The 12,366-nt window shown below is 38.3% G+C and overlaps 1 protein-coding gene across 2 annotated transcripts in view; it reads left to right on the plus strand.

Moving 5' to 3' along the window:
- Positions 1-12,366, plus strand: part of MYPN (myopalladin) — a 97,268-nt gene that overhangs the window by 15,129 nt on the left and 69,773 nt on the right. The window contains exons 1-3 of one of the 2 annotated variants that reach the window (XM_010589166.3): positions 1,285-1,304; positions 8,293-8,468; positions 10,681-10,732. In XM_010589166.3, coding sequence (XP_010587468.2) covers positions 1,285-1,304; positions 8,293-8,468; positions 10,681-10,732 — 248 coding nt within the window. Of the gene's footprint in view, positions 1-1,284; positions 1,305-8,292; positions 8,469-10,680; positions 10,733-12,366 lie in introns of those variants that run through there. The other variant, XM_023546990.2, reaches the window with a different exon arrangement.

Genomic DNA, 12,366 nt, shown 5'->3' on the forward strand with positions numbered 1-12,366 from the left:
ATCAAGACATTGTTTAACGAAGCTTGTTAAAGACAATTCAAGAAAGTTCTTTTCTAGCTCCTAAGCCTTCTTGCTTTTTCATTAACGTGTTGCCTTTCTGTACATGGACCCCTGGTGGCACAGTGGTTAGGAGCTTGGCTGCTAACCAAGAGGTTGGCAGTTTGACTCCACCAGCTACTCTTTTGAAACCCCATGGGGGCAGCTCTACCCTGTCCTATAGGGTTGCTATGAGCTGGAATCAACTCGGTGGCGAGAGTTTTTTTTTTTTTTTCTGTAAATGTGAAGAAAAATACTTGAGGCTACAATGATCCTAATTTGAATTCCTTCATTCAACAGATATTTTTTTGAGCAGCTATGATGTATGGTACACTGTGCTAGGTGCTAGATAAACAAGTAAACAAAACAAATGTGATAAGCCCTGCTGTCGTAGTGCTTATTGTCTGGTAAGAGAAAGACATTAAACAAATAAATATATAATTGTAAATGATATGTAGGTTACATGAAGGAAAATAATAGGGTATTGGAAGAGGAAGTAAGAGGAGGTAGGTTAAGAACATTGGAAGGGCTGGGGCAGGGTTAAAGAAAGACTCTGAGTAATCATTCTTTTAACGAGCATCATAATTGGTGAGTCAGAATAACACATCCAAATTACACCTAGAAGTTGCTAATGTGCTAAAACAATGAGTCATAATATTTACCCAAGCCATATTTCACATGAAATAGTAACCTAATAGCAGAATGGTGATATGCAGCCAAAGAGTCCAGTTAAATCTGAAAAATACGTCTCTTCTGTGTCTTCCTTCAGTGGGCTTTGTAGCTAACCAAATTAGCAGATCTGGTAAGCTCTCCCAGTGTGTAAAGGTGGGTCCTTCTTTATCATTTGAGGTGCCCTATTCCCCCAGATAGTTGACTCATTTCTGTTGGGCCATGAATCACATCTGGCATCCACTGCCATTCTGTAAGTGTCATGAGGATTTGGCATTCTAAAAGCACATAGCTGGTCAGGGCATTTCTATGAAAGCATTCCCTTACATGGGCAGACGTTTGAGGAAAGTCTTCGGGGTAGCTGGGTAAACGCTAATACCATTTCATAAGGCAGCCTGGGCCATGTGTTATTTCTGAGTGGGTCATGGTGCTAAAGCCAGAGCGGCGGTTACTGATTGTTCTTTGGGCCTGGCTGAAGCCAACCTGGCCATCTGAGTAAGGACAGAAATGCTCCTGACAGAGAGTTTGGGCATTTGAATCATTCCACTTATCTCCTTCTGGCTATCCAATTGCTCATAGATGTTTCCACTCTCATTTTGGTAATGGTAAGGATGAGAAACGTTATCGAAAGAATTGGGATAATACTTTTTTGTGTAAGGGAAGGTTTATTCACTTAAAAATAGCTATTTATATTTATTTTATCAAATGAATACAGCTCTTACTTTTAAAAAGTCAAGTATTAAAGAACAGACCACATTCAATTCTTTTATTTTCCTCAATTCTTTTTATTTCTAGAGACAAATTCTTACGTATTTCCTTCTAGATTTCTAACTAAATATGCCTACTATCCTAAAACTTTTTGTTTCCAGGACCCCTTTACCGTCTTAAAAATTATCGAGAACCCAAGAGTTTTTATATCTGAGTTATATCTATAAATATTTAGACATAAGAAACTTTATCAAGAATTAAATTAAATTAGAAATTTTAATCTGAGAATTTTAAAATAATCATTATTTATTTATAAATAATAATAAATATGTTAACATTAATAAATAATTTTATGAACAATGACAATATCTTCCAAAACAATTATTTCCGAAACTAATTTCCAAAATTAGTAAGACAAGTAGCATTGCTTTACATTTTTTCAAATCTCTTTAATAATATTTGGCTTAATAGAAGACAGATGGATTCTCATATCCCCTGCATTCAGTTTGTTGCAATATGTTGTTTGGGTTGAAGTAAATGAAAAAAAAATCCGGCCTCACACAAATATGTAGTTGGAAATAGGAGGCTGTTTTGTTTGATTAAATACCACATTAAAATTCAACTAGCAGTAGTTGCTTAAAGGTTAGTTGCAATATGAAATCTGAAACCGTATCAATGAATTTTAGTACTCTGTTATATTAAAATTCATTGGTCTGTCTTGAACTTTGAGTGGATAGCATCACACATTGGTCATTTTGAAAATGAGTAATGAAGAGCTTCCAAATAGTGACACATTTTATTACATAATGTCAAAAATCACATTTCTTAATGTCATCACTGATTTTGTCAAAAAGTCTTTAAGTCTTGGGAAGCCCTAAATCCACTGTGAGGAAAAGTAAGTTTTCCAAAATTCTAATTTTCCTTTGAAAGCTCAAACTTTTTCATCGGCAATAAATACCGTCAGTTATTTTTACTGGAAGTGACAGGCTTCGTTCCTTCATTTTTGACAAAATGCTGAATACCCAAGACTGAATAACCAGAGTTTCTTCAGCAGTCGTTCTTACGAGTTAAAACATCATGAACTAAGCTGCTAGTTTAACTCCCAACTGAAACAATCACACAAGTACATATGGATGCAGCTGAAATACTTTATGCTACTTCGCATTTCCCCACGCAGAATAATTCAAAGACGAGGACTCCAGGTTGAGACTTAATAAAATTAATGATTTTCACTGCTTCAATGAGGGCATTCTTAAGTGGAACTGGCATTTTTTGAACTGTGAGTGTGGTGGTGAAGAACACAATGGCCACTAGTCAGTTTTGTGTTGGTGTCTTGATTCGTGCTATTAAAACGCCAGTAATTTTACCCAGCATAACTTTTGCACCATCAGTGTAATTGTCAACACATTGAAAAGACAAATAATATCTTAGTATTATATGAAAATAGTTCTGTGTTCTTGGAAAGTGAACTGCATTTTGAAAACCTCTGTAACATGTTGATACTACTTTTTCTGGGTATGTTGATGTTAGCTATTTTCTATTAACTTCCTGTTCTGGAAGATAGGGCTTTAGCACCCACACTGTCTTAGTCATCTAGTGCTGCTATAACAGAAATACCACAAGTGGATGGCTTTAACAAACAGAAGTTTATTCTCTCACAGTCCAGGAGGCTGGAAGTCCAATTCAAGGCATGAGTTCTAGGGGAAGGCTTTCTCTGTTGGCTCTGGAGGAAGGTCCTTGTCATCAGTCTTCCTCTGAACTAGGAGCTTCTCAGCACAGGGACCCCAGTCCAAAGGATGCGCTCTTCTCCTGGCTCTTGTTTCTTGGTGGTATGAGGTCTGCCTGTCTCTCTGCTCACTTCTGTCTTTTATATCTCAAAAGAGAGATGCTCAAGACACAATCCAATCTTATAGATTGAGTCCTGCTTCATTAAAATAACTGCTGCCTATCCTACCTCATTAACATCGTATAGATAGAATTTACAAACATAGGAAAACTACGTCGGATGACAAAATGGTGGACAATCATACAATACTGGGAATCATGGCCTAGCCAAATTGATGCACATACTTTTGGGGGACACAATTCAATCCATGACACGACTAAACCAGGAGCCCTCGTGGCATAGTGGTTAAGACCTATGGCTGCTAACCGAAAAACCCTATGTGGCAGTTCTATTCTGTCCTATAGAGTTGCTGTGAGTTGGAATTGACTCGACAGCAACAGGGTATGCTAATTCAGCACCCCCATTTTCCCTTCCTTCAACCTCTCAATGTAATCATATCACACTTGTTGCCTAAAAGAATATTTAATGTTTACCTTATTACTAAGGAGATCTGGTGGCACAACGGTTAAGTGCTCGGCTGCTAACCCAAAGGTTGGTGGTTCAAATCCAGCCAACGGCTTCGTGAAAGACCTGGCGATCTGCTTCCGTAAAGATTATAGCCTAGAAAACCCCATGGGGCAGTTCTACTCTTGTCACCTGAGGTCACTATGAGTCAAAATCGACTCAACGGCACCTACCAACAACAACAAACTTATTACTACTACACAAATATTGTTCACTGCTGAGCCTATTGTTGTTGTTAGGTGCTGTTGACTTGATTCTGACTCATAGCGACCCTATAAAACAAAGTAGACCTACTCCAAAATGTTCCCAAGGAGAGGTTGAGTGGCTGACCTTTTGGTTAACAGCCGAGTTCTTAACCACTGTGCCACATATTGTTCATTGCCGAGCCTAGTAGGGTAAAATGAATATGTTTTCTCCTACAACTTTTTCCTCTCTGGTGTTAATCACTGTCTTGTTTTTTCATGTGCTTACTTTTGTGGTCCTAATACAAATTTGAAGTTTGTCTTAATTCTCCAATAAATTTGTTAAACTTCTCCTGGATATCCTGTTCCACACAGTTAGACACCTCAGGGAATCAACCAGGTCCACTCGTTTTCCCCTGGAGAAATCCCCTGTTAAACCATACTTCCTCCTGTTCTGAGGTGGAGCAGTTACTCGCTCCGCCTGCAACTCAGCCTTCATCCTGGGACATCCCCTGACTGCTCAGAAGAGGGGACACGACCTGACGTGAGAGGTCTAAAGTCTCATTTTCCAAACTTTTAACCATTTCCCCTGTTATAAGCTCAGAGTCTTCTCCCCTGTCATTAGCAACTGTGTGTCTCCAAAACCCGAACCTTCCTGGGGGTTCTGCGCAGACTGGCCACTCCTCTCACTGACATCCCCAAGTAAGCATTTGGTTCTCAGATTTCTCAGCTCTCCTTCCTCCTCAACCGGCCTTCCATTTTACAAAAAAATTTTGAGGTCTCACATATGCTGTTATCTCCTCTCCTATTCTTTTCATCTTTATAGTTTTATGCCTTGGAAAAATTCCTTTATTCTCATTTTAGGGATCATTTCAAGAAGTAAGTAAAGATAAACGTAGGTGCTCAATATGCCGTGTTTAACTGGAAGCCTAGTATTTGTATTTGGAACTACACAGCTTTGGGAGTTTGTTCATACAGGCCTATAGGTGTCTTGTTGAGATTTATGCTTTGGGAGCTTTCTGAACCCATCTGGCAGGTACACATATTTCTGCCATCAAACAGAAATTAATGACTGGCATAGAATTTGATGAAGCAAATAACAAATGGAAACCTGGTGGCATAGTGGTTGAGAACTTGGCTGCTAACCAAAAGATCGGCAGTTTGAATCCACCAGGCACTCCTTGGAGACCCTACGGGGCAGTTCTACTCTGTCCTGTAGGGTCGCTATGAGTCAGAGCTGACTTAATGGCAACGGGTTTGTTTGTTTAATAGCAAATACTTACAAAATATTAACTATTAGACTTTTCCATTATTCAGTCTTTCAATAAATCCATTAAACGTATTTGCTGAGTATCTACCATGTGCCATGGACACTAATTTAGGTTCTAGGATTATTGGGGTGAATAAGACTGACAAGGTCCTCTCATAGACTTTACAATCCAGTGTAGGAAACAAACAGTAGCAAAGTAAGCAAATACATAAGATGATCTCAGATAGTTATAAGAAAATGATAATAATAATAAGATAATAAAGCAGAGTATAGGATAGAGTAATTAAGGGGAAGGGGGCTACATTAGGAAGAGGGTCAGGGAAAGTGACATTTGAGCAAAGGCATGACTGATGAGAAAGATCTGTCTTGGTAAAGATCTGGACGTAAGATTTCAGGAAGTACAAAGACCCTAAGTTGGGGAAAAGCTTAATGTATCCACAGAATAGAAAGAAGACCAATGTGATTGGAACACAGTGAGTGAAGGAAGGAGTGATGGAAGATGGAGTCCAGAAGTCAGGGCTACAAGTGTAGATTTGAATGTTATCCCAAATAGAAGCGATAGTATAAAATCTGAGATAAGTTTGGGGTAAGATAAGATGGCTAAGGGAGAGAGTATACGGAGAGCTGTACCAGACACTGTGGATGCTACAAGAGTATTTTAGGAGCAGTCCCTACCTTCAAAGAATTTAGTCTAGTTGGTGAGACAAGGTAAATTTTCAAAATAGAGAATAATACAAAACTGTATAATCAAGTCCTGCATGATGTTGTACGAGTTTAAAAAAAAAAAGTGAAGTTAGAAAATATAACAATCCTTGAGAATTGGTGGTAAAAGGCAGCTTTTGGATGAGGTGAATCTGAGCCAAACTTTGATGGATGAGTTACACTTGCAGCGGCTGAAAGGCAGAGGGGGAGAATCTCAGATAGAGAGGAAAATATGAGCAGAGACTTGGATGTGGGCGTGAACATGACATATTTATGGAAGAGTAGAGAACAGCTTGACTGTTAGGAAGTAGTTGAATAGGTGAGTGGGTTTTCTTAAATGTGCTTTAGAATCTTGCTTTCTAAACGGTGGGGGTGGGTGGTTAAACCACTGAGCAATTAGATCTGAAATTATAGTAAAAATAGCATCTGCCAGGACTCCTCAATTTTTGAAATTGAATAGTGGTTATACCTCCCCATTTAATTACTTTTTCTCATGACATTAATAATAATTATTTCAAAAAATGAAAACAATATAAAAAGGGGTATGTGGAGATATCTCATTTCTATCCTGTCTTTATCCATCTTACTTTGCTCACCTCTAATAGATACAGTTGCATTAGTTTGTCATTTATTTTCTAGTTTTCTTCATGCAGATGCAAGCAACTTGAATATATTCTCTTATTTCTTGCCATGAAAGCTAGCACCCTATGCCATGGGTTGAATAATGTCCCCAAAAAATATGTGTCAACTTGGCTAGGCAGTGATTCCCAGTATTGTGTGGTCGTCCTCCCTTTTGTGATCTGATGTAATTTTCCTGTGTGTTGTAAATCCTAACTTCTATGATGTTAATGAGGCAGTTATGTTAACGAGGCAGGACACAATCTACAGGATTAGGTTGTATCTTGAGTCAATCTGTTTTGAGATATAAAAGAAATAAGTGAATAGACAGGAGAGGGACCTCATTACTACCACAAAAGAGCCAGGAGCAAAACACATCCTTTAGTCCCAGGGTCCCTGTGCTGAGAAGCTCCTAGACCAGGGGAAGATTGATGACAGGGACCTTTCCCTAGAGCTGACCCAGAAAAAGGCTTCTCCTGGAGCTGGAACCCTGAATTTGGACTTCTAGCCTCCTAAACTGTGAAAGAATAAATTTCTATTTGTTAAAGCCATCCACTTATGGCATTTCTGTTATAGCAGCACTGGATAACTAAGATAGCCTATATGCACTATTCTGTGCCTTGCTGTTTAAAATTTAGCTATGTTTCTTGGGGTTCTTCTCACATCAGTGCATGCAATCTTTCTCATTCTCTTTTTAGTTCTGCATAGTGTTTTATCGTGTGGCTGTATCATAGTTTATTTCATCAGTCCCTTCATGATGGGCACTTGGATTTTTTCTAATCTTTTATTATTTCAAACAATGAAACAATGAGTAATCTTGTGCGTTTGTCATTTTTTATGTATTCAGTTATATCTGTAGGATAGAGTCCCAGAAATGAGATTGCTAAATCAAAGGATAAATGCAACTGTAACTTTGGCAGATATTACCAGATTCCTTTCATAGGGGTTGTACTATTTTAAATTCCCACTAGCAGTGTATGAGTAGGGTCAAACTTTTAGACTTTTGCCAGTCTTTAAGGTGAGAAATGGCATTTCCATGTAGCTTTAATATGCATTTCTTTTATTATGGATTTCTGCATTTTAAACATTATTTTATGCATTGTTTAGTGTAATCTTTTGGCTAAAAAAAATCTATGTTGTAATAAAAATTTCTAGCTTCAAGTATATGGAATTAAAATAAAATACCATAACCTATAGGGACACATTTAACTTAGGTTATTTGCCAGAGTGGGGCCACTTCTGGAACAGTATGACCCGTCCTCCTTATTCCATGACTCAAGTAACAGAACAAATTAATTTTCACTTAACTAGGTCAGATGCAATTTAGTAGTAGGAAATAAATGTACTCTGCTTCACAACCCTTTAATATTGCTTAGATTCTCTCCAAATAAACTAAAGTAGTGCTTACTTAATACATATTGTAGAGACCTGTATGTCATTTGAGAAGCAAAGTTTCCCATGAAAGACCCTGTTCTTCCTGGTTAGTTGTATTTGCTTCCCCACCCATCTTCTCTCAGTTATATCATTCTTAATAGGAGCCACTTTATAACTTCCTGAATAAATTGTCAGTGTGGTTTGAATACTGCCAACTCTTCTTATTGTTACACTCGAATAATACCATAATAACCTATTGTTTAACGTTCTGATTGCAGATTAAGTTTGCCAGAGTTTTCTTCAAAGGGAACATTTGGAGCCATCTGTATTATTAATTCTCACATTTTTGGTCATGCCCAACAGCCATATTCTCTTCCTTACAGGTGGTACTGTGAAGGTAAGGAGCTCGAAAATTCCCCAGACATTCAAATCGTCCAGGCAGGAAATCTGCACTCACTGACCATTGCTGAAGCCTTTGAAGAGGACACGGGACGCTATTCCTGCTTTGCTTCTAACATCTATGGGACAGATTCAACTTCTGCTGAGATTTATATAGAAGGTAAACAAGAAACTCTTTGAGCACGGCAATGACTAGTAAGACATAGAATTATAGTAAATCTTTATTGGGGGCCTACTAGGCCACATACTTGTTTAGCCATTGGAGATACACCAGTGAACCAAACAGACAACAGCCCCTAGGCTATGGACTTATGGAATTTACATAGTAAATGGAAAGACAGGATGCAAATGACATAAGTAAAAATATTTCTAAGTAAAATATAGATAAATATATAATATGATGGGTATTTATAAGCACTGTAGAAGGAAAATGGATATGAAGTGTGTATATGGGATGTGTGTGACAGTATGTGTGTGATTGTGCATGTGGGACTGTGTATATGTGAATGTGTGTGCTTCTGTGTGTGTGTGTGTGTGCGCTGGAGTATGTGCATACATGACTTTGTGTATGTGTGTGCATGTGCATGACTGGTGTGCGTATATGTGACTGCATATATATGTGAGTATGTATACATATGTGTTGCAATTTTAGGTCGGGTGGCCAGGAAAGGCCTTACTGAATAGGTGACATTTGAATGAAGACCTAGAGGAAGTGAGGGAGTGAGCCACAAGGCTTTTTGCAGGAAAAACACTCTAGGCAGAGAAACAAATAAGAGCAGTGGGATGGGAGTGTGCTTAAGGTACAGAGATAAACCAGTGTGGCTGGAGTGGAGGGAGTCAGGAAGTAAATAACAGGAGATGATGTTAGAAGTTCAAGATCAGGGTGGGAGGAAGGCAGGTAAGTAGATCATATAGGTTGCTTGTAGGTCATTACAAGGACTTCAGCTTTTAGGCTCAGGGAGACAGGAAGCTCTGGGGAATTCTGAGCAGAGCCATGACATGATCTGACTTAGTTTCTAACAGGATCACTCTGGCTGATGGTTAAGAATATACTTCAGGGCCCCCGGACACACTTTTAACTCAGTACTGAAGTCACTCCCTGAGGTTCACCCTTCAGCCAAAGATTAGACAGACCCGTAAAACACCAAGACTAAATGGGCACACCAACCCAGGGGCAAGGACTAGAAGGCAGGAGGAGATAGGAAACCTGGTAATAGGGAACCCAAGGTCAAGAAGGGGAGAATGTTGATCCATTCATTGTAGGGTTGGTAACCAATGTCATAAAACAATATGTGTATTAATAGTTTAATGAGAAACTAATTTGCTCTGTAAACCTTCATCTAAAGCACAATAAAGAAAGAAAAAATATATGTATGTATATACTGCAGGGAGTCAAAGGTGGAAGCAAGACCAGTTGCGAACCTTGAAAAGGCATTTACACAGGCACCAAATTCATTTAACTACTTAGAGGGAAGAAATCAATTTATGTTCCTTACATGTCCATCTAATTTTTGTTCCTTTTTATCTCATCCTCTGAGTTTTTTGAGAGCATCTTTAGCACCTTTATCACTGATAATACCTTGTTATTAACATTGTGTTGCTATAGTGTACATGCCTATTTACCAACGAGATTGTAGAGCCAGGACTATCTCATTCTTCTTTGTACCTCCAATACATGGTACGAAGCACATAGTGGGTATTCAGTAAACATTGATTGAATAAATGCATAAATAGAAGCATGTTGGTATGTTTTTAATCCTCAAATTTTTGGAGTACAATAAATACTTCCAAATTTAGCTCTGTTATATCTTCCTGGAATTCACTATCTTGAGAATTAAATCCAGGTTCAAAGCTTTACTAACAGCACTGAGATTGGATTGCTAATTTTTTTTTTTTTTCCTCTGTGGCAACAGTGCTTCAGTCACCCCCATTGCCAAGATGAAGTGCAACTTGTTAATATTAGGGCTGGACGGAAGAGCATCCACCTACATCTACAGTACTTGGAATCCAACTTAATCCCTTCTTTTGTTCAGTCTGTATAGGCCAAGAGGATCTGCGGCCACCAGAAAATGTCTGTAAAGATGTCCTCTGTTAGTCCAAAGGCATCAGCAGGTGTTTTACATACAAGAATACTTGGAAGTCGAACCAGTAAATTTGAACTCTGTCACTAAAGAGCCATGTGACCCAAAGCCAATTGTGACTAAATAGTCAATTTCTTAGAGTCTGTTTCATTATCTGTGAAAATGGGTATTAGAGTAGGGAATCACTGAGTTCATTTCTAGGTCTAAGACTCTATAAATCTTCAAATGCCTGGGAACCAGTTTAAGAAATTATCATCTTAAAAATTTCATGTCTTGTTTTTATTTCTCCAGGGGTTTCTTCTTCTGACTCAGAAGGGGACCCTAACAAAGAAGAGATGAATCGGTAATTCTAATTTTCTATCTAATAGACAACAAACCTCTTTTTTAGCATCCTCAGATCCCGAGAAAGCTACTAAGTGGCTATTAGAACTTGAAATCTGCACAAGAGGGTGGCTGCAGGGTATGAACTCAAAAGAAAAGTTTGAGTAGATTTGGAGAATACTTCCTTCCTAGCAGATATTTTTTAATATTCCCAATATTTTTAAATGAGGTATCACCTATGAAATGTCATAATACTTACATCTACAGAGTAAAAAAAAAAAAAACCCAGCGGTTTAAAAAATTCAAGAACACAGTATCTGGTGATCTTAAATTAATTATATATATCAACTCATGGTGACTCCATGTGTTAGAGAAGAACTGCTCCATAAGGCTTCCTTGGAAGCACATTGCCAGGCCTTTCTTCCATGGTTCTGCAGTTTCTTCTGAACTGACAACCTCTAGGTTATATATACATATAGAGAGAGAGCACTGTTGGCACAGTGGTTAAGAGATCGGCTGCTAACCAAAAGGTTAATAGTTTGAATCCACCAGCCACTCCTTGGAAGCCCTATGGGGCAGTTCTGTCTATCCTATAGAGTCACTATGAGTCAGAATTGACTCCATGGCAATGGGTTTGGTTTAATGTATGTGTGTGTGTGTGTGTATATATATATATATATATATATATATAATGATCTGGGCAAGTCATAGCCTTTCTGGAGCTAATGTCCTCTTTATATTAAACAATTGCACTGAATACTAAACAAAGTCGCATCCATCCATTCATTCATTTCTACAAACATTAGCTGAGCGCCTACTCTATACCAGGCACTATACTAGCTACAACAGATACAAAGAAAAATCAGATGTTTCTTGCCTACAAGTGATTCATTGTCTAGTAGAAAGAAATATATACCAAGTTAAAAAAAAAAAAAAAAGATGTGTAACACACATATAGCCATTAAGAATAATATAGTGTAGTAGATTCCATGATATAACCGTGTATGGGGTATACAGAACTTAGCACAAAGGAGTATTTATTGCTTGATGAGTGAAGAGCGAGATCAGGAAAGGCTTCATAGAGTTGGTGTCTCTGAGCTGAGTCTTAAAAGACTAGTAGGTGGACACCCCAAAACAAGGGGGGAAAGGGCATCTCAGACAGAGAAAGCTGTGGATGGAAGGCATGGAAACTGGAAGCAGACACAGTGGCCATTCCTTGAGATTACCTGAAACAACTGCAATATTACAAGACTGACTGAAGCCTTGTTAACTGTGTTGCATGCTCTGTTCTCTTCTATGGCAGGTAAACTCCTTAAGGGCAGAAGCCATGTCTTAATCTGTAAAATCTTGTGCATGTATTTATCTTAGAGTGGTTTAAGCTTTTGTGCAGAAATGAAAATTCATGACCAGTGTAAACACTTGCCCTCTTGTCTTTTTCACGGCTTCGGCTCAGGCCTTTATTCTCTCCTGCCTGTTTTATGCCATTCACCTCCTTAGCAGTCTTCCTGTCTACTCCAGAATTTTTCTCTCCTTACAGCAACCAAAATACAGCCAGTTATTTTCTAAAGGATCATTCTAATCCTATCATTTTCCTGACCTGGAAAAGATACTGAGGGCATCAACAAAATAAATCTCAAAAATTATCTTCTGCACATC

This window comes from Loxodonta africana, chromosome 16, assembly GCF_030014295.1.
Source record: "Loxodonta africana isolate mLoxAfr1 chromosome 16, mLoxAfr1.hap2, whole genome shotgun sequence".
NCBI lineage: Eukaryota > Metazoa > Chordata > Mammalia > Proboscidea > Elephantidae > Loxodonta > Loxodonta africana.